Genomic DNA, 24,611 nt, shown 5'->3' with positions numbered 1-24,611 from the left:
GGTTCCCATGTGCAGGAGAAATCAGCCGGTGCAAAGACATACAAAAGGCATCCCCAGTTCAGCGGGGGCTGTCAGGAACCAGGCAGCACCTGCCCTTCCAGGACCATTCTTCTCAATAGCTCTAGAGGCAAAAGCCAATTCAGTTAAGAGCTTCATTGCATGCGTCATATCCAGTGGACAGACACGGATTGTCTTTATTTGCACGATCATTTCCTAGAGAGGCCAGATGTACTAGGACAGAGCCACTCAGCCACAGCAGAGCTTGCTAATTTATCGTGACAGCGTTATGTTAATTCTGGTGACAAAAATTCTTTATTCTTCCTTAATTCTCCAATTCAAATCATCATGTGCGGGATAAAACCCGTTGGAGGGGAAGCAGAACAAGAGCCAGACTGATGTGCACACTGCATTTTTGAGCTGGTGAAGAGCATTTTTCCTGAAGTCCTCCCAGACCTGGTGTTGCTAATGCCCATGATCCTGCCCTGGCCGCACTCCTGTTCTGACTACTGTGGCGACAGGGGAATTCAGAGGTGCAAAATAGCTTGTCTTTCCACAAATCGGTCTGCCGCAGTGCAACCATGAATTTGGTGTGCTAAAGAGAATTGGCCAAATGGGACTTGGGTCCAGCAGGGAAAGCTTGGGTGCAACTGCAAACTTCTCAGGTCCCCGCTCCCTCTATCTAAGCCCTATGTGTGTCTGCATGCCAGCACTGGGGTGTAGTCACTGTGAATGCAAGCGCCAGCCTGACATGGAAACACTGATGTTAGAAATACTGTTTTAAAAAGGACTGAAGTAAACTGGTATGGGGTGAATCTTTCAAGGAGAGTCAAAATTAGCCATAGGTGGTGATAAGGAGAGAGCGTAATGCACTGATAACGACCTGGGGACTTCAGAGTTACAGCTCTGCTCACTAGGGCCAGTAGGAACTTCCCAGTGGCAAGAACCATAAGACTCATAGCCAGGTCCTTGCTGCTTGAGGTGAGGGAGACTCTCCATTAGTTGTTGGCAGTACAGAGTCCATGGCACCCATTCAATCTGTTCTCATTCCAGCCAGCAGTCATTTGCATTGTTATCAAACCTACTAAGGGTCTCTCCAGGGCTTTGGCCACCAGAGTTTTGAAATGATTTTTCTTTTGAAAGAGTTTTTCAAGGGGGAAGGCATGCGACTGAGAGGTGGAGTTTGCTAGCGCAGTTCGATCGGGAGTCAGGTGCTCTGCAGTCTGGTCCTGGCTCTGCCGCTTGTTCCCCATGCAGCCTTGAGCTAAACATCGCAGCATCTCAATGAAACTACCTGTAAAATGGGGAGAAACCTTCATGGAGCAGTAGGTGGTTCCCCTTAGAGAAAGATCAAGCGTTGTTATTTTCTTCTCCATCATCACCACCATCAGTCACCCCTGGATACAAGCCTAGGTGCTCAGCCAAAGCCCACTGAAATCAATGCAAAGATTACTGTTGAAGTCAGTAAATTTTGGATCTGGCCTGTGCTGAGGCTGGCCGTGGACAACTATGTAATACCATTCTTTGCCAAGCAGATGGTGCTCAGCTCCACAAGCCTACCATGCCCCATTCATTTTCCTGTCGTTCCAGTCCTGGCCTTAACCTGCCAGGGGCACTGTGTGGCATCTCATGGAAAGGGAGTCCACTGCTAGAGCTGGCTGAAAATTTTCCCACAAACTTGATTCCAGTAACATATTGATTAGGAGAGAGAAGCAGCCTCTCAGTCTGCTGCTGCAAAGCCACTTTGCATTTCAAAGTATATTTTGTTTCATAGCGAAGCATTTACAAAAGCAGATAAGCGGAATGGCTCACTTTTGCAAAAGTAGGGAGCTCTGATTGACCTGCACCGGTGCTTTTTTGGAAAAGCCCGTTTCAAAGAGCATTTACCGGTGCTTTTTTGGAAAAGCCCGTTTCAAATGGCATTTCAAACCACCCCCCCAACCCTTTTTTTTTTTTTGCAATGAGTGCAGAGATAGAAAATTGCAGAATATCTTGCAAAACAGAACCCCAATTCCCACAGAATCCTGGTCAGGTATTTCAAGCAACTAATGTCTCCTATAATCACAGTGTAATGACCTGACCTAAGGGGTGTCATTACCACCCCCCCACCCCCCCCATGAGATTGCTCTTGTGTGCAAGATCTGTTGGCAGGCTTCAAATGATGACCCTTTTTGATGAGGATGCACAGGGAACTGGTCATCTGAAAGGTGGGTCTAATAACCCCCTTTGAAAGTCTTATCCCCATGGATGTCTGATCATGCCCAAAAGAGATGAAAGGGCTCTTTGGTGCATTCACATGGCAAAGGAAAACCACAAACATTGTTTGGCTGTATGTCGCAGCAGACAATAGAAGTCATCAGAGGCAAGCTGGAAAAGGAAAAAAAAGCTTTCCTCCCCTCCCTCCCCACTGTATGCTGGTAACATATACTTTACGGGATTTAAGTAAATAAGTAACTCTGCAGGCTGGGACTTGAGCACTAAGCCCTCCCTGGCTAGATTTGCCATCATTTTTCTCTTGCACTAAAATAGGGCCCATCTGAATGTAATAAATAGGCATTGTGTCTCCTTTTCAAAGCCGGGCTGTTCCCTGCAGCCCCCTGCTGCAAAATAACCTCGCTGCCACTCAAGGTTAGCTGGTTTTAAAGCCATCATGGTAACACTAATGAGGTTGCCTCGATCAAGGCCATCATATCACTTGTACCTGCAAATAAAGCAGGGACGTGTGTGCCCTGTGGTTTTTGCACTGCTGTAGGCACCCTCCACGTAGATAGTTGACCGATGCACGCACCAGTATGTGCACCGGGGATTTGTACCGATGAAGCTACTTCGGTTTGCACGAGTATAGCTAGACCAATCTGCACTGCCCCGTACTATGCACAGTGACTTCCCCCCCCATGCGAGATGGCTTTAGCACGCTGCTGTCCTGCCTGGTAGCGGTTTGCCCGGTTCTGCGAGGTGCAGAAACTCCCACCACGTCCTACACCCAGAGCCCACAAATCCTGCAGTTCCTCTTTGCATTAACATGGCACATTTTGCAACTTCCCAGCGCCTTTGCAACACCCCAGAGTGAAGCACAGCTTGTTCTTCACAAGCTGCGAGCTCCATCGTAGGATGCCACCTTAAGTCCGTTGCACAAATAAAATAAATAAATAAATGCCCGGCAAAAGTTGCAAAGTAGGCAATACATCAGGAAAGCCAAACAGCTTCACTCTGGAGTGCAAAATACTCCTGGCACTGCAGATTTTCCATGACTGATTGTCCAGCCTGGCTCAGTATAAATTCAATTTATAGTTCTAAAATTAGGCAGGAGCGGGTAGGAGTCGCCGAGGAATGAAAGGTTGGCTCGCGAAAGCCGTCCCAGTCCGGTAATCATGTTTCAAAAGGCGTATTACATAAATCCATTCTCATGTTGAAGAGCTCCAACACGGCTGATGGGGAAAGATCTGGTAGCATAAGCCACTCCGCTTAACCGATCTCGCAGTGTTAAAGCTGCAGGGCCCGGCGCACGGCAAGTTTTCTTGCTAATTGCCTCTTATTCAGCTTCCACAAAGCAAACGGGGCTCCGGGTGGAGTTTTTGCCACCGGCACAATCCTCGAGCTGCAATCCGAGCCGCATGGAAGTCCTGCCCCGGTGCAGCTTCCCAGAGGAGCTAACTCCTGGCTCTGAATGAGTCTGACAAACACCATTGACAGTAATGACAGGCTGGGAAAATCACCGAGGAACCAGAAACCACGGCGGGTTATGTTCTCAAAGGCAGGTGTCCAGAGGGCAGCCCCAAAAGCTGTAATTGTGCATGACAGCGGGTAGCTAAAAGCACAATTATCTGATTCACTTGGACAGAGGCAGGGGGTGTGGGTGTGAGCGCGCAGGTCTGCCAGGGTGAGAGAGGACACAATAGGCAGCTGCCTTTCAAAATAGGGTGTGAGACTGGAAGGTAAATCCCATATGTGCCTCCCGACCTGACAAGCGTGAGGGATGTCAATGCTTCAAAGAGATCATGGGCCTTTAGATGGAGTGAGCTCGTCTTTGTGGAAAGGCGTTTTTTGGGGGGAAAGAGGAGTCTTATGCCTCCCCCCCATATAATTAATAGGAAATAACATCTCTGCCATAGAAGTCCTAAGATGGTTCAGAAGAGGCTCTCATACACTAGGCTGCTCTGCCATTTCTTTGGAATAGTGTCGACAGCCTGGAGACGGGAAGAAATTAGGACAATTGAGTAAAAACTAGTTGTCTTGCTCAGGACCCCATGGCCGGAGCTGGCGCCGGCAGGTTGGAGGAAGCCAGCAAGAATCCCGTGGGGCAAGAAGGAGATCTCTGCACTTAGGGCAGCACACCTGCCTGCAGGAAGGAGCTGATTGCCGCAGCACAAAGCACGCGCGCGTACATCTAATGTGCACGTGTACGAGACACACGGTGGTAGAAGCTAGGACAACCCTTAGGAAGAAACCTTGCTCCACCAAACCTCCCACTGCTTTCTGTGAGATGAGGGCTCTCCCCAGCATCTCATACCCTTGGTCGTATGAGTCTTCCCACCAGGTCTATTCCCATAGGGGCTACTCCGTGTGCCTTTTTCTCACCACGAAGAGAATAAGCCACATCCCAAGTTGTGGGGAGCGGTAGGGACGACAGTAGGACGTGGAGCTGACGAAGCTGGTTGAACTGTTGGGAAAGGCTGGCTGGAAAACCCACCCAGGGAGCCAGGAGCTACTGGCCCTTCCCGTTCTTGCCTAAATGATGCCCTTGCTGTCTCGCAGCGCCGCAGCATGCAGCCAAGGCTCTCCTGCCTAAGGCAGATGCTCCCTGGAGAGGCTCCGGGAGAGCAGGTTTTTCAGACCCTGCTGGATTTCCAGAGACAGGCTGGACGTGTCGTGGCGAGCTTACCTTCGCGTTCGGGTCTGTCCTCAAAATAACAAGCTCCCTCCCAACACAGGCTCTGTTTGGAAAGTGCACTTGTCACTTTGAAATACGGCCAGTCCCGCTTCGATGGCGCTCCTAAAGGCTCCCACTCCACATGGTGTCAGCGCGGCATCACGGGGGTGAGTGGGCATATATTACCCTGACAGCTCCTCAGAAAGGGCTCGCGCTGTAAAAGAAATTGCTGTTTGGAGGAGTGAGCCTCCTCCCGCAGTACTCTGGAGTCTGGTCTTCATCAATAAATCTCCCTCAATAAATCCTCCTCAGCTGTGGAGCCAGCGGTCTGAGGAAACCGGGAGCCGCTGGAGGTACCAGCCATGGAGGGAAGCTCCTAGCCCAATGTGGACTGATATCACGGTCAGCATGTGGCCAAGGGGAAAGAAAACAGAGCTCCTGCGCTTTGCAGAGAGGTCTGTATTTTCCAAGCGAGGTTGGAGGGACCGTAAGGGCTTGTTCTTGAGAGGCTTAACAGAGTCTTGGTGCCAGGCTTCAAGTCTGAATGTGAGCCCAGCGGTCAGGCCAACCTGGCCAGTCCCAGCAGAAAGCAAGCTGCGGGGTGGACTCTGTGCAAGCCGCGTTTACACGTAGCAGCCATCGTCCTGGATTGCAGCCGGGCCTTGCAGAGTTAGCAGCGGGAGTGTACAGCTGAATAGGTACCTAGGCAGCTTAGTGCCTCACCCAAAGCCACCCGGTGCATCCGGAGCCGGATTTAGGAGCCGTCAGTCCCAGTCCGACGCTCTCTTTCCTGAACCATGCGACTTCTCCGCAGGGGCTGACGTAGCCCAGGACCTGTCGTCTGGCACGTCAAAATGAACACTGCAATCTCAGCCTGGGATTCAAGGATGCAACTCCCACGTACCGCACCTCACTCCATAGCGGCTTTCGGGAAGTAATCCGCATGCGACTGACACCAGCTCGCTACCCGAATACGGTTACGGAGATTGAGCGACCACACGATGGATCTGTTCCTAATTCCATTTCATGGTTGCTAATGCCAAAGAAGTCTGTTAATGATACGAGCCGCTGCACCGGCAAGCTATGCCAGTGTCCCACGCAGTTTGGGTGTGGGATGTACAGGTGCACCGAGATCCCTATCCTTAGAGGAGGGGCTTTTTACTGCCATGGGAAGTAGCAACAAAAGAAAATGATTTTTTTTTTTTAAGATTTCTCAAGGCACGGTGATCCCTCCTCCATTTCTCGAGCTAGCTGCTGATAAAGCTGCTGAAAAAGCCTGAGCATACAGCTGAATGTCTCATCTGTGGGCACAATCGCTATGATCTTTTGTTATGCATCTTGTCGCCACAGGCACATGCAGCTACGCATCCATTTTGCCTATGCATACATGGTCACTATACCCCAACTGCACGTATCATTTATACTCATAGGCAAATGCCAAATCTATTAAAAATGAGGCCCTTCTCAACTTCTGGCTTCAGTTGTGCCTGCGTAGCTGATAGAGTGCATCTGTTTTATGAATGCAGACAAACGCACGCACAAACATGCAACAGGAGTGAATCAGGAAACCAGTGCATGCAGTGCTAAACCTCGGTGCATGATGCTGCAGGACAGCTTGAAGGTGCAAAAGTAATACAGTCCTCACAAACAATATAAATGCCGGTCTTTTCAAAAATACGGATGAACCCATGCACTCTGCACACAAGCACGTGTACGCGTTTGTATTTCAATAACCTGCGATCGGTTCAGGACTGCATTCCTGTTAACAAATTCACTGTATTCTGAATGGGACTGACTGTAGATGAGACAAAAATCTAGATTTTCAGTGGAAAAAGACTAATTTATCCCGAGCCATGTACTGATCCTGGAGTCTGCATCCCTTTCCTGACACCCCTTTTCTCAGTTTTGGAAATCTACTGAGATGATCACTGAGTTTATCACTAAACTAAAATAAATCCACGACTACCTGAGAACTCGGCGGCTGCTTCAGAGTGACAGGGGAGCCGGGGTGGAAGCTGATGCCTAAACCACAGGCCACTGCCCCTTCATGTACAGAGGAATCTCCCTTGGTTTTACAAGAAACCCTGTTGATCAGCCCTGATTCTGTCCAGCAGAACTGAGGCAACCAAGGAATTGGCCTGCTGAAAAAAGGAAAGGGCTTCTGCCAACATCTATCTTTAGTGGCTACAGGTTCATGGGTTAACTTGCAGATTTGCTCTAATGTTCACAGCCGGTAACTCCTGAGGTTGTGACCATTGAAATTAAAATAAATCAATAGTTTGGTTAGTTGGTTGCTTTGTCTATTGGCTAGGACTCAGTGGGCCCATCTACACAAGATGCTAAATGCTCAGTAGATTTATTCTACTGTGAGTTAGCGTGTCACGGTGAGCCGTGTTAATGTGCTAATGGCCAGTACAATTAGTCTATCGTGCATTAGCGTCACTAAAAAGCTGCGTGCCAGCACTATTGCGTAGGAGCACCAGTTACTGCACGTTGAGTTAGTACCGCACTTGTTATTACAGGTCCTAAACTTAATGTGCATTAACTACAGCGCATTAATGCACATGTAGACACACCCAGTGTCTCCCAGGTTGTACTTGCCCTTGGAAAGGGGGTCATTTTCCCCTGCCTCCCTTGCTTGTGTGGGTCATTGAACAGAGGAGAAGAAAAGCACTCGTTAAAACTAGAGCTGTCACGTGTTGAGGATGCTTAGCTGGCACCACCACCATGGCACACCTCTCTACATGCCTGCGAGGTGAGAAGTGTTAACAGAGAGGCCGAGTGACAGATGGAGCAGAGAGCTGAACCCTGATGTTGCAAGTGTCCTGACCACCGAGCCGTTCTCCTGCTCGACCCGGGTACAAATACCTCAATACTGCTAGTGGGGCCGCGTGGCAAGGCTCTGTCTGAAATAGCTTTTCTTTCATGTTCTTTGAAACTGGTTAGGATGAAAGGGGATGCAGTCTCTTTGCCATACAGGCTTCCTGGGCCCTGTTGGCCATTCATTTAGTCTTTCTGTGAAATGGAGCTGTTAACACTTCATCCCCTGTCTCACTGGGGCATTTTTGAGGCTGAATTCACTAACCTCAGGGGGCTGTTTTGCAATCCTCCGATGGAAAAAGGCACATAAAATCAGGGTTGACTTTGTGTAATTAGTCTGCTTCACAGCAAAGGTGTTTCAGACTCCTTCTGCGGAAAATGGGCAAGTTAGAGGCTTTTCAATCTTTTTTTTTCACTCTGATTCTTCTGGCAGCAATGATGCCCTGTGCTCACTAACCTGCACCTCCCGGAAAGGCATGTGGGGCCCATTCGATTGGTCTACAAGGAGATGCCCTGCCTTTTCTGGTCTCAGTCATTAAAAGGGCAATGTAAATTCAGCCTTCCTGCCAGTCCCTGGGTTTTAGCCTAGTCCAAAATAGGTCTCCCTTTCCAAGCCCTCATTTTGCACAGAAAAATAATTCCAGATCCAATTTTACAGAAATAGTTCATTGCAGGCATGATCTATATTAGTTCACAGCCCTGGTTTGTATCTTCAAGTACAGCTGGCACCTGCAAGTGAGGACTACAGTTGCCAAATTGCACCTGTCATCATTTCCACCCACAACTTGTAAGTGCAAAATAGAAAAGAGAAGCCAGGCTTTGAGGTCTGACCTCTGGAACATGTGCCCTATTTGTAACGCTTTAGGAAAGATTTGGCTGTCTGCGTATCAGCTTGTGCAATTTTTTTTTTTAACCTTTGCAAAATCGCAAAACTTACATGGGGCTTTTCATTATGTGCTTTTATCTCAGGCTCAGACATAAAAGATAAAAAAAGGCACAATCCGGACCTGAAAGCAGAAGATTCGCACCCAAACCCGGGCTTCTCGTATACCCTTGAACATGAGCACAGACAGCTTTGCAGAGTTCCTGAACAAGCTCAAGGAAATCCATGAGAAAGAGGTCCTCGGTAAGGAGACGCTCAAGAGCATTTGTTGAAAGGGGCAAAACAAGTTCTTTCTAAGAAGTAAGAGCGCAAAGTCAGACTCTCCTATCTAGCTCCAAATAACCTGGAGGGGGGAGCAAGTCCGCTGAGCCGAGGACATGGGAAAGGAGCCCCCGGCACGGAGCATGCTGTAGAAATCAGTAACTCTGTACCACTAAGGGATACGGGTGTCTGGTTTCCTATTCCCAAACGTCCTTCTACAGGGTATGCTACAGTGTCATTCCCATAAAGGATGCTCCAGAGCGGTGCAGGGCAAACCTATCCCAAATGCTCCCACTCAACTAAAACACCGAGGATGCTACTGCCTTCACTCTCCTGCTGCCTGCTCTGGGTTCATCCCCAGTCTCCTGTGTGGAAGCACATGCAGCTGTCAGCCCCTGAGCCTTCAAACTGGTCTGGGCTAACACAGCTAGGAAGTAATGAAAGCCTTTGCAGGATAATATAAATGGGAAGCCATTTGCCTATTAGGCGAGTGGGTGATACTTTTGGATACTAAATGGTCAATGAGAAAGTAGAACTTGAGCAGAATGATGGGAGGGTGATGTTTTTCCTCCTCTAGAGAACGAATAGTACATGTGTTCAAACTCAGATCATCAAGACAGAAAAAAACCCAAAAAAACAAATGATGTGGCCCATTGCTCTCATATTAAAGTCATTTCCAGCCTATGCTTTTCTGATAAGCTGTTGCATTAGCTACTGTTTTAGGTTATAAGTACAGTCTTGCCCTGAGTAATCCTAGCCCATGTGATGTTTTGGGATAACTCCAACCCCAAATCTAGGTTTTGCATAACCAGTTGTAATGCCAAACAGATCTTGCGAAGTGAACTGGAGTAGTGTGCTCTCATTGTCCGAGAGGAAAGAAATTCAAACACGTTCAACAGGAAAAAGCAGGTTTTTAAAAAAATGATTCAAGGTATATTCAGCTAGTTCACTAAACTCACAGCACGGGCAAGGAAACTCACTTTCTAGCAAGGAGAGTTTTAAACCGACCGTCTCCCTTTAAGTTACCGTGCTTTCCCAGAAGTTAGAAGAAAACGTTCTGTTTCTGAAATGTCCCATCATTAGCAATAAATACTTATCTCCTGAACCTCCATTAATTATTCCAGGCCTGCAAACAAAGCTCGCAGAGCTGACAGCCCAGAAGTGTCGGTGAGTAAGGCGGATTCTGTTCCCGTCTCTGTGCTGAGCGGGGGGGGGCTGTGTATATTTCTACATAGGAATGTTAAAAGGCACCTTTCCTGGGCTCTGGGTCCTCTCAGCATCTATTAAATCAACACAAAGTGGAATAGAAAGACAAGCCCAGCAGCGAACTCGCCATCTTCGCTTCGCTCCGGTCCACAAAGCAATCGACAGTGCCCTGACAGTGGGCAGGTCTTAAATCACTCACTTTATCCAGGCAATTCAGATTCACCTGGCAGCCCACTCAGCAGATGTACTGATCACAGCTTTGCAAAAGCACGAAAAGCCCCTGTTTGTAACTCAACCAGCCAGGGGCTTCCCTCCTCACCAGATTCATGCAGCCCGTGTCCTCTGTGCAGCCCAGTGCCGTGGAGAACGGCATGTTAGGAGGTGGAGAACCTTGCAGTCGCTGTGCCGGAGTCTCCCTTGCTTTTTGTGTAGCTAGCTGTGTTATTAACTGCATCAGTTTAAGGCTGAGTAAAAAAAACTTGGGTTTTTAAGTCTTAAAACACAAATAACTCCATTATCTTGCACTGGGCAAAATGATTCCCCCTTGCATTTAGTTTTCCATCACACGACAGACCAAATTCTCCTGCTTTGCTCTGCTTGCAATATGTAGCTTGGTAGGATTCCCTCCAGGCCTCCCCAGGTGGATGTGCATTTCCTACATGGTTTGTTTTATTTGCTTGGGAGGTGCCTCACAGGAAGCAGGAGTTTCCAACCTGGGGATCCTAGCCTTCAGGCTTGGTGCCAGGGCATCACAGCCAGGCGGTGCCAGGCTGGTGCCAGGGCATCACAGCCTCCTGCCCCTCTCCTCAACAAGGTGGGAGCAGTGTTCCCAACTAGATGAGAGTGAATCCCAGATTTCTTTTCTGTTGAAACCTCCTGGGAGGTGGAACTACTGGTGCAAAGTATTATAGGCAGCACCAGTTGTGACACCTAGCAGCAAAGGGTGTCTGGCACTTCCCGTTATAAAACCATGTTTAGTCACTCATCATGTTACCAAACTGAAGCCCTTTGAGCTGAAATTCCTGGGCCAAAAGGTCTGCTCAGATTGAATTTATTGGTGGGAATTATCAGCAAAAGCAGATCAGGCCAGAGTGAGGGGGGATGTGTTGCTTTGCTCTGGTTCAGGGCCCTTGCCTTTTGTTCTTGTGAAAATGAGGCAAAATTGACCCTGGTCACAAACCTCTGCAAACTCTCCTCTCAGAAGTCTGTTCCAGTTCAGCAGCTAAGTCCTGGAGGAGTCTGTCTGCACGGAGCATGCTCCTGCTGCCTCCTGCCCAGGTACCTTCTCCCCACAGCAGCCCAAGGCTTCCCTTGCAGGTGCTCATCTGGTCTGCCGGAGGTGCAGCGGCGCAAGAAGCCTGAGCGCTCTCCTATCCTCAGTGCCCACCAGGCTCCTCCAGCACTGAGTCCACTGTCATGTAATTAAGGACTGTATCATTATGAATATGCCGGCAGGGGCCAAATTAAGGTTGCACAGACAGCTTTGCTTTTTGCATTGCCTAATGACTGAGTGCCTGGCTTTGTCACCACAGCATTCCTTGAAGGAGGGGTTTCTGTCTGCTGTACATGGCAGGGAGATGATACCCGGAGATGGTATCCAGTGACAGTATCTCCTACTTACCGCCTGGAGCCAGCCTGTAATACCTGTGCATGCCCTGCCCTCCAGCATACTGACTCCCCCCCGCAAGCAAGAGCATTTTAGTGATAAGAATAGCATGAACTGCATGACCCAGGTGGCCTATAAATCCTTCCTCCTTCCAAATTGAGAAGAAAGCAACAGGGCTTAGGAGGCAAACCCAGTAACTTCCTTGCTTTGTCCCGTGCTGTCTCCTGACTTAGAGATGCCCAGAGAATCGAAGAGCTGTTTGCTAAAAACCACCAATTACGGGAGCAACAGAAGGTCCTTAAAGAAAACATCAAAGTTTTAGAAAACAGGTAAGAGTTGTTTCTGAACTGTCTAGCAGCCACACCTACCTGGAGCTTGCTTTCCAGCAGCTCCGCAGTGAGTGGGCTGTAATACAAAAGCCTCTCTTTTCTTAATAACTGGTGTTGCAATGCAAAGCCTCTGGAGCCTCGAGCTACTAAAATTTCTAGCAGCCTGAACCAGGACGTTCCTGCCCAGCGGACGTCACACTAACGCAGCACCCAGTTCAGGAGCTGTCCCCAACCAGGTGTAGTGTAGACAGCCACGCTCCCCTCTGCCCTGCAGTTCAGCAGAGTTTATGGATGCATGCGCAGCACCGTGCCGACCTGGCTGTATTCCCTCTGGTTTATGAGGCAGCTTGGCCAGATGCAACACAGACCATTGCAGTGTTGCAGCCAGGAGCAGGGTCTGGCCACAGAGTATATTAAGCTCTCTTCACTGGGGTCATCTTCCTCTGTGTGCAGCAGGGAAGGATCATGCGCGCTGTTCCTGGGTGCAAAGGCTCATAAAGTAGGGGCATGGGGTGAGGGAGGATGAATGCTAGCTCCTTTGTGGCTTTGATACCATGAGAGGAGAGGGGTCTGGCTGATGTGGGAGCTTTCTACCAACCAAGCTTCTTAGCCCTGGGTTCTCTGTTCAGGTTGCGAGCTGGTCTCTGTGACAGATGCATGGTCACCCAGGAGCTGGCCAAAAAGAAGCAGGATGAGTACGAGACCTCCCATTTCCAGAGCCTCCAGCACATCTTCATTCTCAGTACGTACAGAGGTTGGATGCCCCTTCAGCTTTGGCTTGCTGGCACTTTGCACCAGCCATTACCTGCGCAGTCCTGGCACAGGCTGGTCCAGGGTGAGCATCTCGGGGCTTGTACCTCGAGCTATCCGGGCCTAAAAAAAAATCGACAATTGCTAAAAGAATGCATTTGGCAGGGCTGAAGCAACGCTCTGCAAAAGACAGGAAATTTAGAGCAACAGCTCAGCACGGGTAAATGAAAACCAAGCAACACGTATGATTAATCTCTCCTGAGCTCTTGGCACTACTCCCAGGCCTGCACAAGCCCGGGGTGCTTTTGCCTCTCTAGCCACATAGCCCTGCGGGGGGAAGGAGGAAGAGGCCGTGCTGGTTTGTTTTGCATTTCTTTGGAGGGAGGGACGGCAAAGTGCCAGCAGCTGCTTGTTTATATCCTCATTATGTCTTTGCTCTTCCCGGCTCCCTCTGTCCCAAGCATCACTTTCATGCCGAAGAAGCCAGGCAGCGGCAGTATATCTCCTCTGTGCTGTACCTGTCTTCTCTCCCCCACGCTGCCCCTTTGCTCGGAGCAGTCAGAAACTAGCATCTCTCATCCTAAAGATCCATCTTGCTTTAAGTGAAGCAAGGAAAGGCCGAGCTCCTTTGGAGACTGGTTCTTTCCATCCCAAGGGAGCAAGCAGGTACATTGTCTTTAAGGCCTCATGCCAAAGACCTCCCCCCGAGCAAACTGCCAGGGGTTCCACGTCCACCCTGACACACTGACACATCCAAGCGAGTGTGCATCACACGCACCAGGGCAAAGGGTGTGCATGCCACAGACTGAGCTTCTCACGTCTGAACATCACCGTGAGTGTGAGCTCGAGGGCAGAGCAGGGGCCTGACTGAGGTGAGATGCTCTTTATGAACTGCATTTCTGCATAACCGCTCCTGGCTTCCTCCCTGTCCCAGGGAGAATCGCCCCAGAAGGTGAAGCTAGCAGGAGGGACAGGAGAGACCCCGATGCACTAGACTGATGCAGTGAGGCCAGTCCCTGAGGGCATGCTACCTTCTGGAGGTCTGGCTTCCACTTAGGCCGTTGTCGTTTGGATGACATTTGCCCATGCACTGGCAGGGGAGGTGGAGGGTAGCGGCCAGCCAGGGAGATGACAGCAGTGTTGCTTAAGAGGAGATAGCCGTAGACATGAGGTCTCTGGGCATATACATTACTGCTTTTCCTGCTTTTCCTCCAGGTGCTCAGTGCTAGAGCTCCCTCGGAGGGCCCTGAGCAGCCTTTGTGAGGCCTGAAGCAGTTGCTGCTTGTCCTTTCCAGTGCTATCGCCCTCGCGCCATCTGCAAGGGGAGAAGGGGGTTGTGAGAGGCAGTGTCGTGGGAGGTTTCTCCAGCTTCCCTCTGGCCCTGGCAGACCTGGGCTTGGGTGCTGTAATGCCGTCACCTTTGCTTAGACTCAGTTGGGGGCTTTTTTTAAGCACTTCTCATTATCCTGCCCATCAAGGGCATGCATCTGCAGGACAGCTCTCATCACCCAGCCACTCGGCCTGCTAAGTCTCAGCCGGTCCCCTAATGTACGGTGCTCCTTGCCTCTCTCTGCAGCTAACGAAACGAACAGGCTGAAGGAGGAAAATAAAACTCTGAAGGAAGAGCTGAAGCGGTTGCGAAGTCTGGAGTAAGCTTGGGTTTAATTAACTATGTAGGGCTGGCAAGACGGTTCCCCTAAGACAAGGGATGGGTGAGCCAGTGCTGCTTCTGGCCCAGGTAGTGGAGACGACCTCCTCAGGCTGGCCAAGTCCTGCTGCACCGTGCTTTTTGTTCCCGGATCCTCTTCCTCCCATTCATTTCAGGGGGTCATTAGGCACCTTGGAGGATCTGGACCCCTGTTTCCACCCCACCTTCACTTCTGTCCACCCCAGCATGCAAGCTGTTCATTCTGTGCCTCATTGGGGCCAAGCGTGGTTGATGCTTGGCCCCTGATGGTGGAGGGGAGTGGGGCCTGCAGGAGACCCCTCAATGCACTGCTAGGGAATAGTGGGGGGGATCCCCTCCTCTGATCACAAGTGTATTTTGTGTCCCTGGTCTCTGATGAGACTTGGAGACCCTAGGGCACTCAGTATGTGCCCAGCACGCACCTTGCACCCAGCTGCTAGAATAGTAGACCAAAACCCTGGCCTTGCTGAAGGGAAGTAGAAGAAGCCAGGACATGGTCTTGGATATCACCAGCTTCCAATCCATTCCCATAATGCATAAATCTCTGGAGATACCTATTAAGGTCCAGCACTTCTTGGCAAAACCCTTGATACATGCAGTTTGCCAGGACATCTTTACAGGGAGCGGCAGGGCCCTGAGTCAGTAAAACAGAGCTGAAGGAAAGAGATCACATTTCTCCTGTGGAAAAAAACTGCCAGGAAGAGAATCCAGGCCAGATTAGGAGGGGAGAGCATGCAAACCACGGCAAGTAATAACCAAGTACAACTCCACAGGGAAGCTCAGGTAACACATCCAATTAGCCAACGCGTACGAGCCATTTTTTTCCTCGGGGGTTTAAAGTCCAAAAAAATGATTAGAAAGGGATTAGCGCAGAAATGTGTTTTCTTTGGAACACAGACGGTTTTCTCGGTTTAAAGAGCACTTTTCCCTATCGTGTCTGGCTTCTTTCTTGCCACCCAAAAGGTTTCTAGACCTTCTTCTGGCCTGATTTACTGAGCTAGAGCTGTGCAAAGCTGTACAGCAGGGCTGCCAGCCCCAACCCCAGCCCTGCTTTGGGGTTTGAAAGCAAAACCCAATCCCTGGCCAGAGCCCCCAGGTTGGCCACAGACCGTCTAGCAAAACTTCGGTCTGTCTTTTGGGTTGCACTGAAGGCACGCCAGTGTCATGGCTTCCCGGGAAGCTCCCGCAAACATTTTTAAATTTTTTTTTCTAATTTTTCGTGTTCCAAGTCAAACCAGCCAAATCAATTCCTAATCCGTGAGTCATTACTACCAACAAACAGCCTCCACCCCACCTGGGGCTTCAGGTGCTTCCAGATCCATTGGCGGGCATCCTACATGCAAGGCAAAGCCCGGGAGCTTGAGCTTTGGGTGCCCCCAAGTTTCAGATGCCCCCAAGTTTCGCTTGCCCTCGGCCATACAGCTGCAGGAGCAAGCTGGGAGGGGTCTCCCATTTCCATAAAGTTGACGTGTAGCTGAGATCTCTCCCACAAAGAAGGAGGGGGAAAGTCAGCCGCTCTGACTGGGTTTTGCCGTGAGGTGTTGTGTTGGTTCACACCCGAATCAACATGCCATTCAGGTGCAGTGAGCTGCAGTGGAAGGGGTTTTGGTGGTGTGCTAAGCTCGCGTGAGGCTGGCGTCCAGTCTAGTGCTGTCCTCCTCATTTCTCTGCCTTTGCATTCTTTTCATTGCAGCGGCGACAGGGCCAAGTGTCAGCGCTCCCTCTCCAGAGAAAGCAGCTCAACCCCTGACTCTCCCTTGGCTCTGCTCTCCCCCGGGAGCCGAAACCCCAGCACAGACAAGGCAGCTAGCAGAGAAGCAGAAGAGACCCACCATGAACTGCCCAGCCAAGAACTGGAAGAAGGTATGGGCTGCCAGCTCCAGCCCATACCTGAGCGGTGGAAGGGAGGGTGGCTTAGCTGCAGCCATGGGCTAGTCCAGCAGCAGATGCATCGAACAGGAAACAAAGACCAGGTCATCCTAACCCCAAGATGGACATTCATCTAGTGCAGAACATATGGTTTGCCTGGAATTGCATGTCAACAATGAGTCGCAATGCTTCACGGGCAAGAGCTCCGATCTGGTGCTCCAGTGCCGGGCCTCGCAGCTGAGGAGTGAGAAATGCAAGCATTTGACCGTCATTCCCAGCAGCCTTCTTGCTGAGACCCCCACGGTCTCAGGCTGCCTCGACACTGCCCACTGCTGCTGCTTTGACAGTGGCAGCACTGCTGCGGTGGCCTGTCTACACAGGACAGGCTGAGTCTGGATTTGAATGCCAGACCAAAGACCAGCTTTGTCCCCCAGATCTGCATGCCCACTTCCACATGCTCATCTGCCTGTACCCACAGTACTGGGTGCATACCCCATCGGCACACAGGCACAAATAGACCATAAAGCAGCACACACGGGACTGCATGCACTGTCAGTAGCACCTGCAATGGCATTTCCTAACAGAAATGTGGCTGCAGGTCATTTAGAAATCCTCTTTGGAAAGCACATGGTACCAGGCTGGCTCTTTACAGCTGCGGTGTATTGACTGATGTCTTTTTTAGCAACCTGGTTGGCCAGGCTTTTTAGGTACACTGCATGCAAGGGCATGGGGAGAAATGCAAGGGAGTCTCTACAAAATTCTGGCCAGCTTTGTTGGTGACAGGCCCTGTCCTTCCTTTCAGAGAAGTCTGCAAGACGGAGGAGTTCCCCAGGAAGCAGGATTTCCCCAAGCACCACTGTCCAAGAAGCCTCCGTTCCAGAAACCGTAAGCTACCAGATGTTGCCCAGCATCATCAGGCTTTCCTCACCAAGTCTGGGCATCCTTACCATGGAGAGTTGACTCCAGACAGGCAGTGAGCTGGATGCTATATAGGCCCTTATAACTTGCCCGGTAGATCACTAAGAAAAGACACCAGCCAGTCCCAGGCCCTGACCCCAATGTTTGACACATGCCTTAACACTGGCCATGAGCATCCAGCAAGAACTCGGCTGCAGCCCTTGTGTCTCCAGCTATTAAAGTGAAAACCTCAGCCTTGCTTTCATGCTTATACGCTGGAAATGTCTCCTAGCGTGTCTAGCAGCAGGCAGTCGCTGTCCTGCAATGGCATTCACTCTGCTCCTAATCACACTGCCTCCCCTCTCTGATACATAATTAGGGAACTTTCTTAGGTCCAGAAGCTACAAGGGTGTTGCCTTTCAGAGAGGCTGGGCTCCAAGTGCCTGGCTTTTGACCTTGGCTGCACTCCTAACTACCCATGCCTTGAAAGACTGTGTTTCAGGAGAGGCGTCCTGACTGATCTGGAGCACTGAGCATGGGGTCTGGAGAGTTTGGGAAGCAGAGCACTGTATCTCCTGATGGGAGCTCAAACACACCCACATATATTCCCATCCACACACCCTGATGCTTTACTTCTGGCCCTGGAGCCAGTTACCTGAATTCCACGGAAGACAAGGCAAAGCTGCAGGCCAGCTGGGAGAGCAATTAATGATGACAGAGGATAGAGGCTGGTGGTGACATGTCAAAGCAGGAAGGGAAAATGTCAAGTAGAGGCATGTTCAGAGCCTTTTTATGAGGGCACAGAAAGATGATGCTGTATTGGCCTGCGAATGGAGGTGCACTAGTGCGCTGGCTGCTATAAGGCAGTAAACATGGGAGTTGGGATGAAGGACCGGGGCTTTGAAGGATCATATCCTGGGTAAGACACTGTGTCCTAGCTCACCTTAGACAGATCGCCTGACCTCTTGGTGTGTAAGTCAGCACAGCTGGAAAGTAAGAAATAAAGCAGAATCTGCTGGACAAACAGGAAGTGGAGAGCAGCCTTCCCGGGGAAAGAAAAGGCAGATCCTGGCACTGTGCTGCAGCCTCATTCCACTGTTCATTGGGAATATAACAACACGTTTGAATTATTAATGTAAATTGATAGAAGAGAAAATGTATTCACTGCTGCAGAGCTTCTCCTTTTGTCATCTTTCTCTACCTAGTCCCCACTCAGCAGCAGGTCTCCAGATGAAGCTAAATTTCAAGCGCATTTTTCCCTTGTGCTTTTAGCCTTCCCAGAGGATAGCAAACCAGCTGCATGGGACCATCGCCTTGGTGAGCCCTGGATCCCGGCCTTGCCCCCTCAGGAAAACCTCTGCCGAGACAGCAACGTCACCACCAGCAAGGAAGCCCCTGCTCTCACCAGAGCGCGAGCACAGCCCCAGCCTGGAGGTGTGAGTAGTGTTATCTCAGTGCTGACATCTCTCCAATATCCCACTCTCCTTGGGCCTGATCCAGCTCCCAGCAAAATTGATTGGAAGATTCCCATTGACTTTGAGGGCTTTGTAGCAAGCTGGTGCGCTGCTGGTGGTTTTCTTTTGTTTGCCTCTCTATTAGCTACATGCCATGTTGCATCTTCCCACCATACAGCTATGCCCAGAGCATCCTCAGTTACAAACCGAGCACATGTATGTGGAGGCTGCCAAGTGGTAAACCAGAGTGATAGGCCAGGACTCAGTTTCCCCAAGCACCGTACTCTGAGCTCATGTGTGCTTAAGGAAGAAGGCAAGAAGATGCTATCACCAATTCAATAGAGCTGGGTTTTGGCAGCCTGGAACTACCCTTTCCTCTGCATGGCTTTCCCCCTCTGAGTTTTCCTGTTCCCGTCACCACCTAATGCCACAGATCTCCTCTATTTCCAACCCATGTAAGACATGTGGGTCCATCACAGCTCCAGGTCTGAAGCTTGGTCTCCAACTCAAGCTATAGCAGCTTACACTTTTAGCTCGGGAGGTCCCCAGATGAGCCCTAAGTATGTTGGACAAGATGGTGACTAATATCAAGTCTGTTTTACTGTAGAGTTGTTTGTGCCCACCTGCGAGTTGGTGGATATGCACTCATTTTTGCACCAGCAGCTCTAGGCTAGGGGCAACTTGCCCCAAACCACCTGGTTTTCCCACACACCAGCAGGTTTTGCACAGCTATAATGACACTTTGTTGGACCCATGGGGTGGGTGTCCAGGTACACACACAAGTGGACTTGCAGGTTTTGCTTCAGTATGCCGGGCCAAACTCATTGCCGGAGTAACCTGGCAGAGATCCATTATCTTCCAAAGAATCGGGCAAGCTTAACCTCAGCAGAGATGCTGGCCCGTCAGCTGCACGAGCGAGGCGCGAAGCAGGGAGTGAGGGTGGCTCACTTGGGAACTTGCATCTTTACTTTAATTTTTTTTGTCTCGCTCAGTTACTTGAGAGCAAACAAGTCGGATTCCCACCAGGCAGCTTCTTCCTATGAAGTGCTGAAGCTGACCGCACAGAAGGAGCAGCTCTGCCTCCTGAACCAGCACCTTTCCCTGCACCAGCTTGGACTCAGGAGCAAATGCCCTGCCACTGACAGAAGCAACAGCTGCCCGAGCCCCCTGTTTCGGGCCAGGGAGGCAGAAGGCAGGACACGGGCGCAGGACGAGTGGGAGGATCCTGCGGCTATTTTCGAGCTGCCTGGGGCTGTGGTGTATATGAGGGATCAGCACCTAGAAGGCCGGCTCCAGCTCCTCAAGCACAGGGAGAAGCTGCAGTGCTTCCTGACCCACCAGCGCCAGCGAGAGTTCAGGGATCGCCGTCCAGCTGTTGTCCCGCCAGCGGACACATGTCTGCCTTCCCCGCACCAGGGCACAGCCACAGGAGGCAAAGAGGAAGGGTCCTTACTAAAGGATCCCTTGGAAGGGAGAGAAGAGAAACACCTTTGGTTAAACAGGGACCACTTGGAGCAAAGAGAGAAGACAGAGGCAGCAAGAGACTGTGCCATGGACACACCTCTGGACCTGTCCGATTATGGAAGAGGGAGGGAAAGCCTGAAGCCCACCCGCTGGCACCAGTCCCCCAAGCAGGGTGAAGCTCGCAGCCGAGGTCCCGATCCTCAGATGAGCGTGCTGCCGAGAGCAGGGGCTGAGAAATCCCACCTTGCCTCCGGCCAGCGCCTGCCTGCCACCCCACCGCCTGTGACTCATGAGTCTGAGCAGATCAGTGCCAAAGAGGAGGAGAAGGATATGGCAGCCAGACTGGTGAGTACTGGTTGAGCACTGGTGAGGACAGGCTGCTGCATGTTCAGAGCCTACCTAAAGGACATGAGGCTCTGTTGCCACAGATATGCAGAACCCTTAGCCTGAGGCGCGGGTGGAGAGAGGTTCTTTTAACTCTCATGTCAGGGGTTTCTTCTTGCCGCGATTAACGTTACGATTGCCTGTGTTGCAGGTCCCTTCCTCATGCGGACATCCCACTAGCAAGTCAGCATCACGTGAGCCGGAGCTGGATCCAGAGACCCGGATAAGAACATCTCTTACGGCACAAAAGCAAGAACCAGGCGCGCAGCCAGGTAAAAAGCTCTGTGCAAATGAAACGTCTGAGAAGGCCAGACCAGAGGGTGCCTTGAGCCTTGTGAGCAGGTCTCCCCAGCACCGGATGCTCAATGGACTGGGCTTCCCAAGCAAACAAGCAATGCTTAAATACCAAGGAGGGGGGTGGGGTTTAGGTTGTAGCCGTGTTGGTCTAAGGACATAGGCAGACAAGGTTCCTTGCGTGAATTTGATATCTTTTATTAGACCAACCCAAATGGTTGGAGAAAAGTTATTAAGCAAGCTTTCAGGTTCAAAGGGGGGGGGGGGGTGAATTCAAAATCACCAGGCGCCCCTTGGCAGCTAGTAGGAGTCAGGCACTTACCTCCCAGTTGTGCTTTTGGAAATCTCTCCCCATGTCTATACTTTTCCAAGCCAGGGCCTCCACTTGGGCCCCCTATACCCTTACTTAGGTGTCTAGACAAAAGTGGTCTGATTTTCAAAGGCACTGAGCCCCCACACAAGGAAAAGCAGCCTCAGGGCAGCTGCACTTTGTGCCAGTTGCCACAAGACCCCAGTAGGTGATTTATGCAACTGGGAATTACATACCAGTGCCCTGGCTCTGCCCCATACCGAGGAGCAGAAGGGGAGATGGCATAGGAGCCAGGCATGTGGCTCCCCTGTGCAGAGGGCTGGAGCAGGTTGTTTCCCCAAGGGCCTTGCTCCAGCAGCACAGAGCACAAAGACTAGCCCAGCAATGAAGATGCGAAGCTGCCCATCACTTAAGGAACAAACACTCTGGATGCACTGAGGGGTAGGATGTGGAGCCTTTCTCCTACAGACAAACTCACCACAGAGCAAGGAGGGAGAACGGCTGCCCAAGATACCCATTGGAGTGGGCACGGAGGAAAGCCCATGCTCCTGGCAGCTTCCTCAAGGTGGTACCCCGAACTGAGCCTCCAGAGGAAGGCTTATCCAGCCACGTGTAGCAAGGCTGTCACCAAGAGACTATTGCGGTTCCCAGAGTAAAAAAACTGTATTTCACAGAGGAGCAAAGGCACAAGCTTCCAGGGGAGTCAGCAGCATGGTCTTGGCCTCAAGATGTGATGCCAGTGTGTGGCAACGGGGCTGTGAAGAGGCTGAGGGTGATGTGGCAGATCCCAGCACGGTGAAGCCCTGCCATGCACCTTGGGCTCCTAGCATCTGCTGCTGCACATTCCCGCTGGCTGTAGGGTGGCTTGAGCAGCAGGGGACTGCTTCTGCCAGCTCCTCGTGCACCGGTTTCATGTCAACTTCTTTCCATTAGTCTTGCTTCCACCAGCCCAGAAGGTTTTTCCCCTCCATTTAGGCCACCTATACCCTTCCTCCAACCATAAGCATGTCCTTCTCCTCCACTGGCATTGCACCTGGATGTTGAACCCTGGTTTCCCTCTGTTTGTAGGAGAGTGTCAGCACCTTACTCCATGAATAGAGGGGAGTGCAGCACGTCTCCAGACCAGACATACAGGCTCAGCTGGAAAGTTGAGCTACCCTGGATTAATTGGCTATGGGCGTGTCAGGGGTTTAGGAGCATTTTCCAGTGCAAAGAATTAGATTTTTGCATTGGGGGAGGAAAAAGCTGTGGGGGAAGGCAGGGGGCACCGTATCGATTTATATATTGAGAAGGTGTAATCAGGGCTGAAGAATTTAAGCTGAGTACAGTCTGGGTGTGGGACAATGCGGAGCTCGCTTTGGTTTTCAATTTAAGGCGACACCAAGCCCAGAAAAGGGCCCACAGAATACCTTTGCACTGTGCTAGTGATCCTCAACCCACTGGAATGATAGTGTGAGAGTGCAAGGGCTCCCAAAGGGGTCTGAAACCTGTAAGCCATGTGCAGGGGGAGAGATTCTTGGTTTAAAAAAGAGAAACTGGCCCAGATGAGGACAGCACAGGTAGGATGTGCTGCAGGAGCCGGGGTGAGCGTGTTCACGTGCCTGCAGGTCTGTGCCCCGTTCTGTACGCTGGGGAAACCTTGTGCTGTGCGGGGACATCGTGTTTGTTGTGAACAAAATTCGCTGCTGTGACTCCGTGGCATGAAGTCTTGGGCAGCTTTTCAGGACTTCCACTCAGGCTCATTTCTGTCCTGATCCTGCAATCCAAGTGCCGGCAACAGCCTTGCTGGATTAGGAAAAGAGAGGGAGTGCAATGTTCCTCGAGATGCGGCGGTTAAAGGAGGGGGTGCACTTCGGTACGGCAGGCTCGTCTGATGAAATTGTGCTGCCCCTTGGTGTTGCGGTCATTTCTTTTTTCTTGTGGAAATCAGCACTGCCACCCTGCCCACGTGTGTGTGTATGCACATACATATACATCCACACATGCATGCACACACATACACACAGAGATAGGCCTTGCACACCCCTACCCCAGAAAAATTCAACTCCAAGTCCAGTGAGGTATCTCCACCTTGTGGAGGTAACTCACGTGTCTTGCTGGCTCAGACTTTCTCTTAACTCACGTCCAACCCAGTCCAGACCCATCAGGGCACTCTAGTTAGTCCTAGCAATACAAGGCAGTCATAACTCCAGTTCAGCGGGCCGGTGAAGAGGGATTTGCTGTCATTCTGTGTCACTGGACAGCCAGGGCACACTGAAGAGCTTGGGCCCATGCCTCTGGACTGTCTCAGCACTTCTTGTCTTCTTTATTTTAAGTGCCATGAGATTGCACAGGTCTGCCGGGGGGTTGAGGACCCTGACAATGGAAGTGTCTAATGTCTGCAAGCGAGGGGAGGTGGATTGTTGCTCCCCAGGATGATGCTGTGACCTTCCTTTCTTGTTCCCTTAGAGGATGATGAAGTGGAGTCTGTGAAGCAGGAGTCTGAGAAGCAGGAGTTGGATGAGCCGGACACAACGGACAGCGAGGTTTGGTCCTTTCCCCAGACCATGCCCAAAAACACCCTGTGTTAGGTTATGTTTGCAGGTTGGGATTTTTGCTTGTGAAAGCCCCTTTTGAAGTTCCCAGAGTGATTCTGTCAGGCAGGGACATGTTACGTCCAACAGAAAGTGGAACAATAAGACAATACAACCACCATCTTCCTCCTATTTCCCCAGGCTAAATGGACTTTGGGAACTCCTCTGGGTTACAGAATGGCCATATACCTGGCCAGGGTCACATAGGGAGGTGGCAAGTGTTTCTGCCTTGGAGACCCAGCCACTAAACCCTCCCTCCCTCCTGACTTCCAGCCTGGTAATAGCTGGTGGAGCTTTGTGCTGGAGGGAGCGAGGTTTTCTCAAACTAGAAGGGAAATCCTTGTCTTTATCTCGGGGTGGTAGCAGGATAATGGGAAGATGCTTTGCTCTCCCTGGAATATCACAGTAGATCCCGCTGGGGATACCCTGTATGAGAGGCATGGGTGTCCGTGGCAGGCTCAGTGTCCGTGGCATGGGTGTCCATGGCATTCAGTGTGTGAATGCCATTGCATGGGCTCAGACCTCACACTTGGGGTCCTTTTAGGGTGATTAGGTTAGTCAACTAGGCCAAGATTTTGCAGAAGGGAGTAGTGTTTCCTGGGTCAGTTCCCAACCCAGGAAACATTCAAGCATCCTCATTTTCAGGGGAACAACCCAGCATTTTCTAACAATCAGACCCTTTTCAGGCCTCTCTAGGTGGGTGCCCACAACTGCTAGTCACCTCCGGTAATCCTGACCCTCCGCTCTACAAGCACTTGAGAAGGGCAAAGGCATGGGGTTATCACGTGCATCTCATTCACGAACAATTGAAAACCCACGTGCTGCTGCCACATAGGGGAGGTCACGCACCTGCCTGCCATCAACAGACACCGAGAAGCCCCGGGAAGCTGGGGAGCCCAATGACCGACCCGCTGTCATTTTGTGTGTAGGTGGTGGCCGCGTCGGAGCATGACCTCC

The 24,611-nt window shown here is 50.9% G+C and overlaps 1 protein-coding gene across 1 annotated transcript in view; it reads left to right on the top strand.

The window, feature by feature from the left end:
* Window positions 1-24,611, top strand: part of RBBP8NL (RBBP8 N-terminal like) — a 33,806-nt gene that overhangs the window by 5,637 nt on the left and 3,558 nt on the right. Inside the window, 13 exon segments of the mRNA XM_006025939.2 lie at window positions 8,657-8,813; window positions 9,956-9,998; window positions 11,877-11,972; window positions 12,602-12,714; window positions 14,299-14,371; window positions 16,103-16,272; window positions 17,081-17,163; window positions 18,448-18,611; window positions 19,622-20,438; window positions 20,629-20,749; window positions 23,530-23,606; window positions 24,584-24,605; window positions 24,608-24,611. The exon segment at window positions 24,608-24,611 is cut by the window's right edge and continues 95 nt beyond it. Of these exon segments, the coding sequence (XP_006026001.2) occupies window positions 8,747-8,813; window positions 9,956-9,998; window positions 11,877-11,972; window positions 12,602-12,714; window positions 14,299-14,371; window positions 16,103-16,272; window positions 17,081-17,163; window positions 18,448-18,611; window positions 19,622-20,438; window positions 20,629-20,749; window positions 23,530-23,606; window positions 24,584-24,605; window positions 24,608-24,611 (1,850 nt within the window). The 5' untranslated portion in view covers window positions 8,657-8,746.

This window comes from Alligator sinensis, unplaced genomic scaffold (genome assembly GCF_000455745.1).
Source record: "Alligator sinensis unplaced genomic scaffold, ASM45574v1 scaffold1046_1, whole genome shotgun sequence".
Lineage (NCBI taxonomy): Eukaryota > Metazoa > Chordata > Crocodylia > Alligatoridae > Alligator > Alligator sinensis.
The sequence above is the reverse complement of the archived record's forward strand: the minus strand, read 5'-3'. Positions and strand labels throughout refer to the sequence as shown.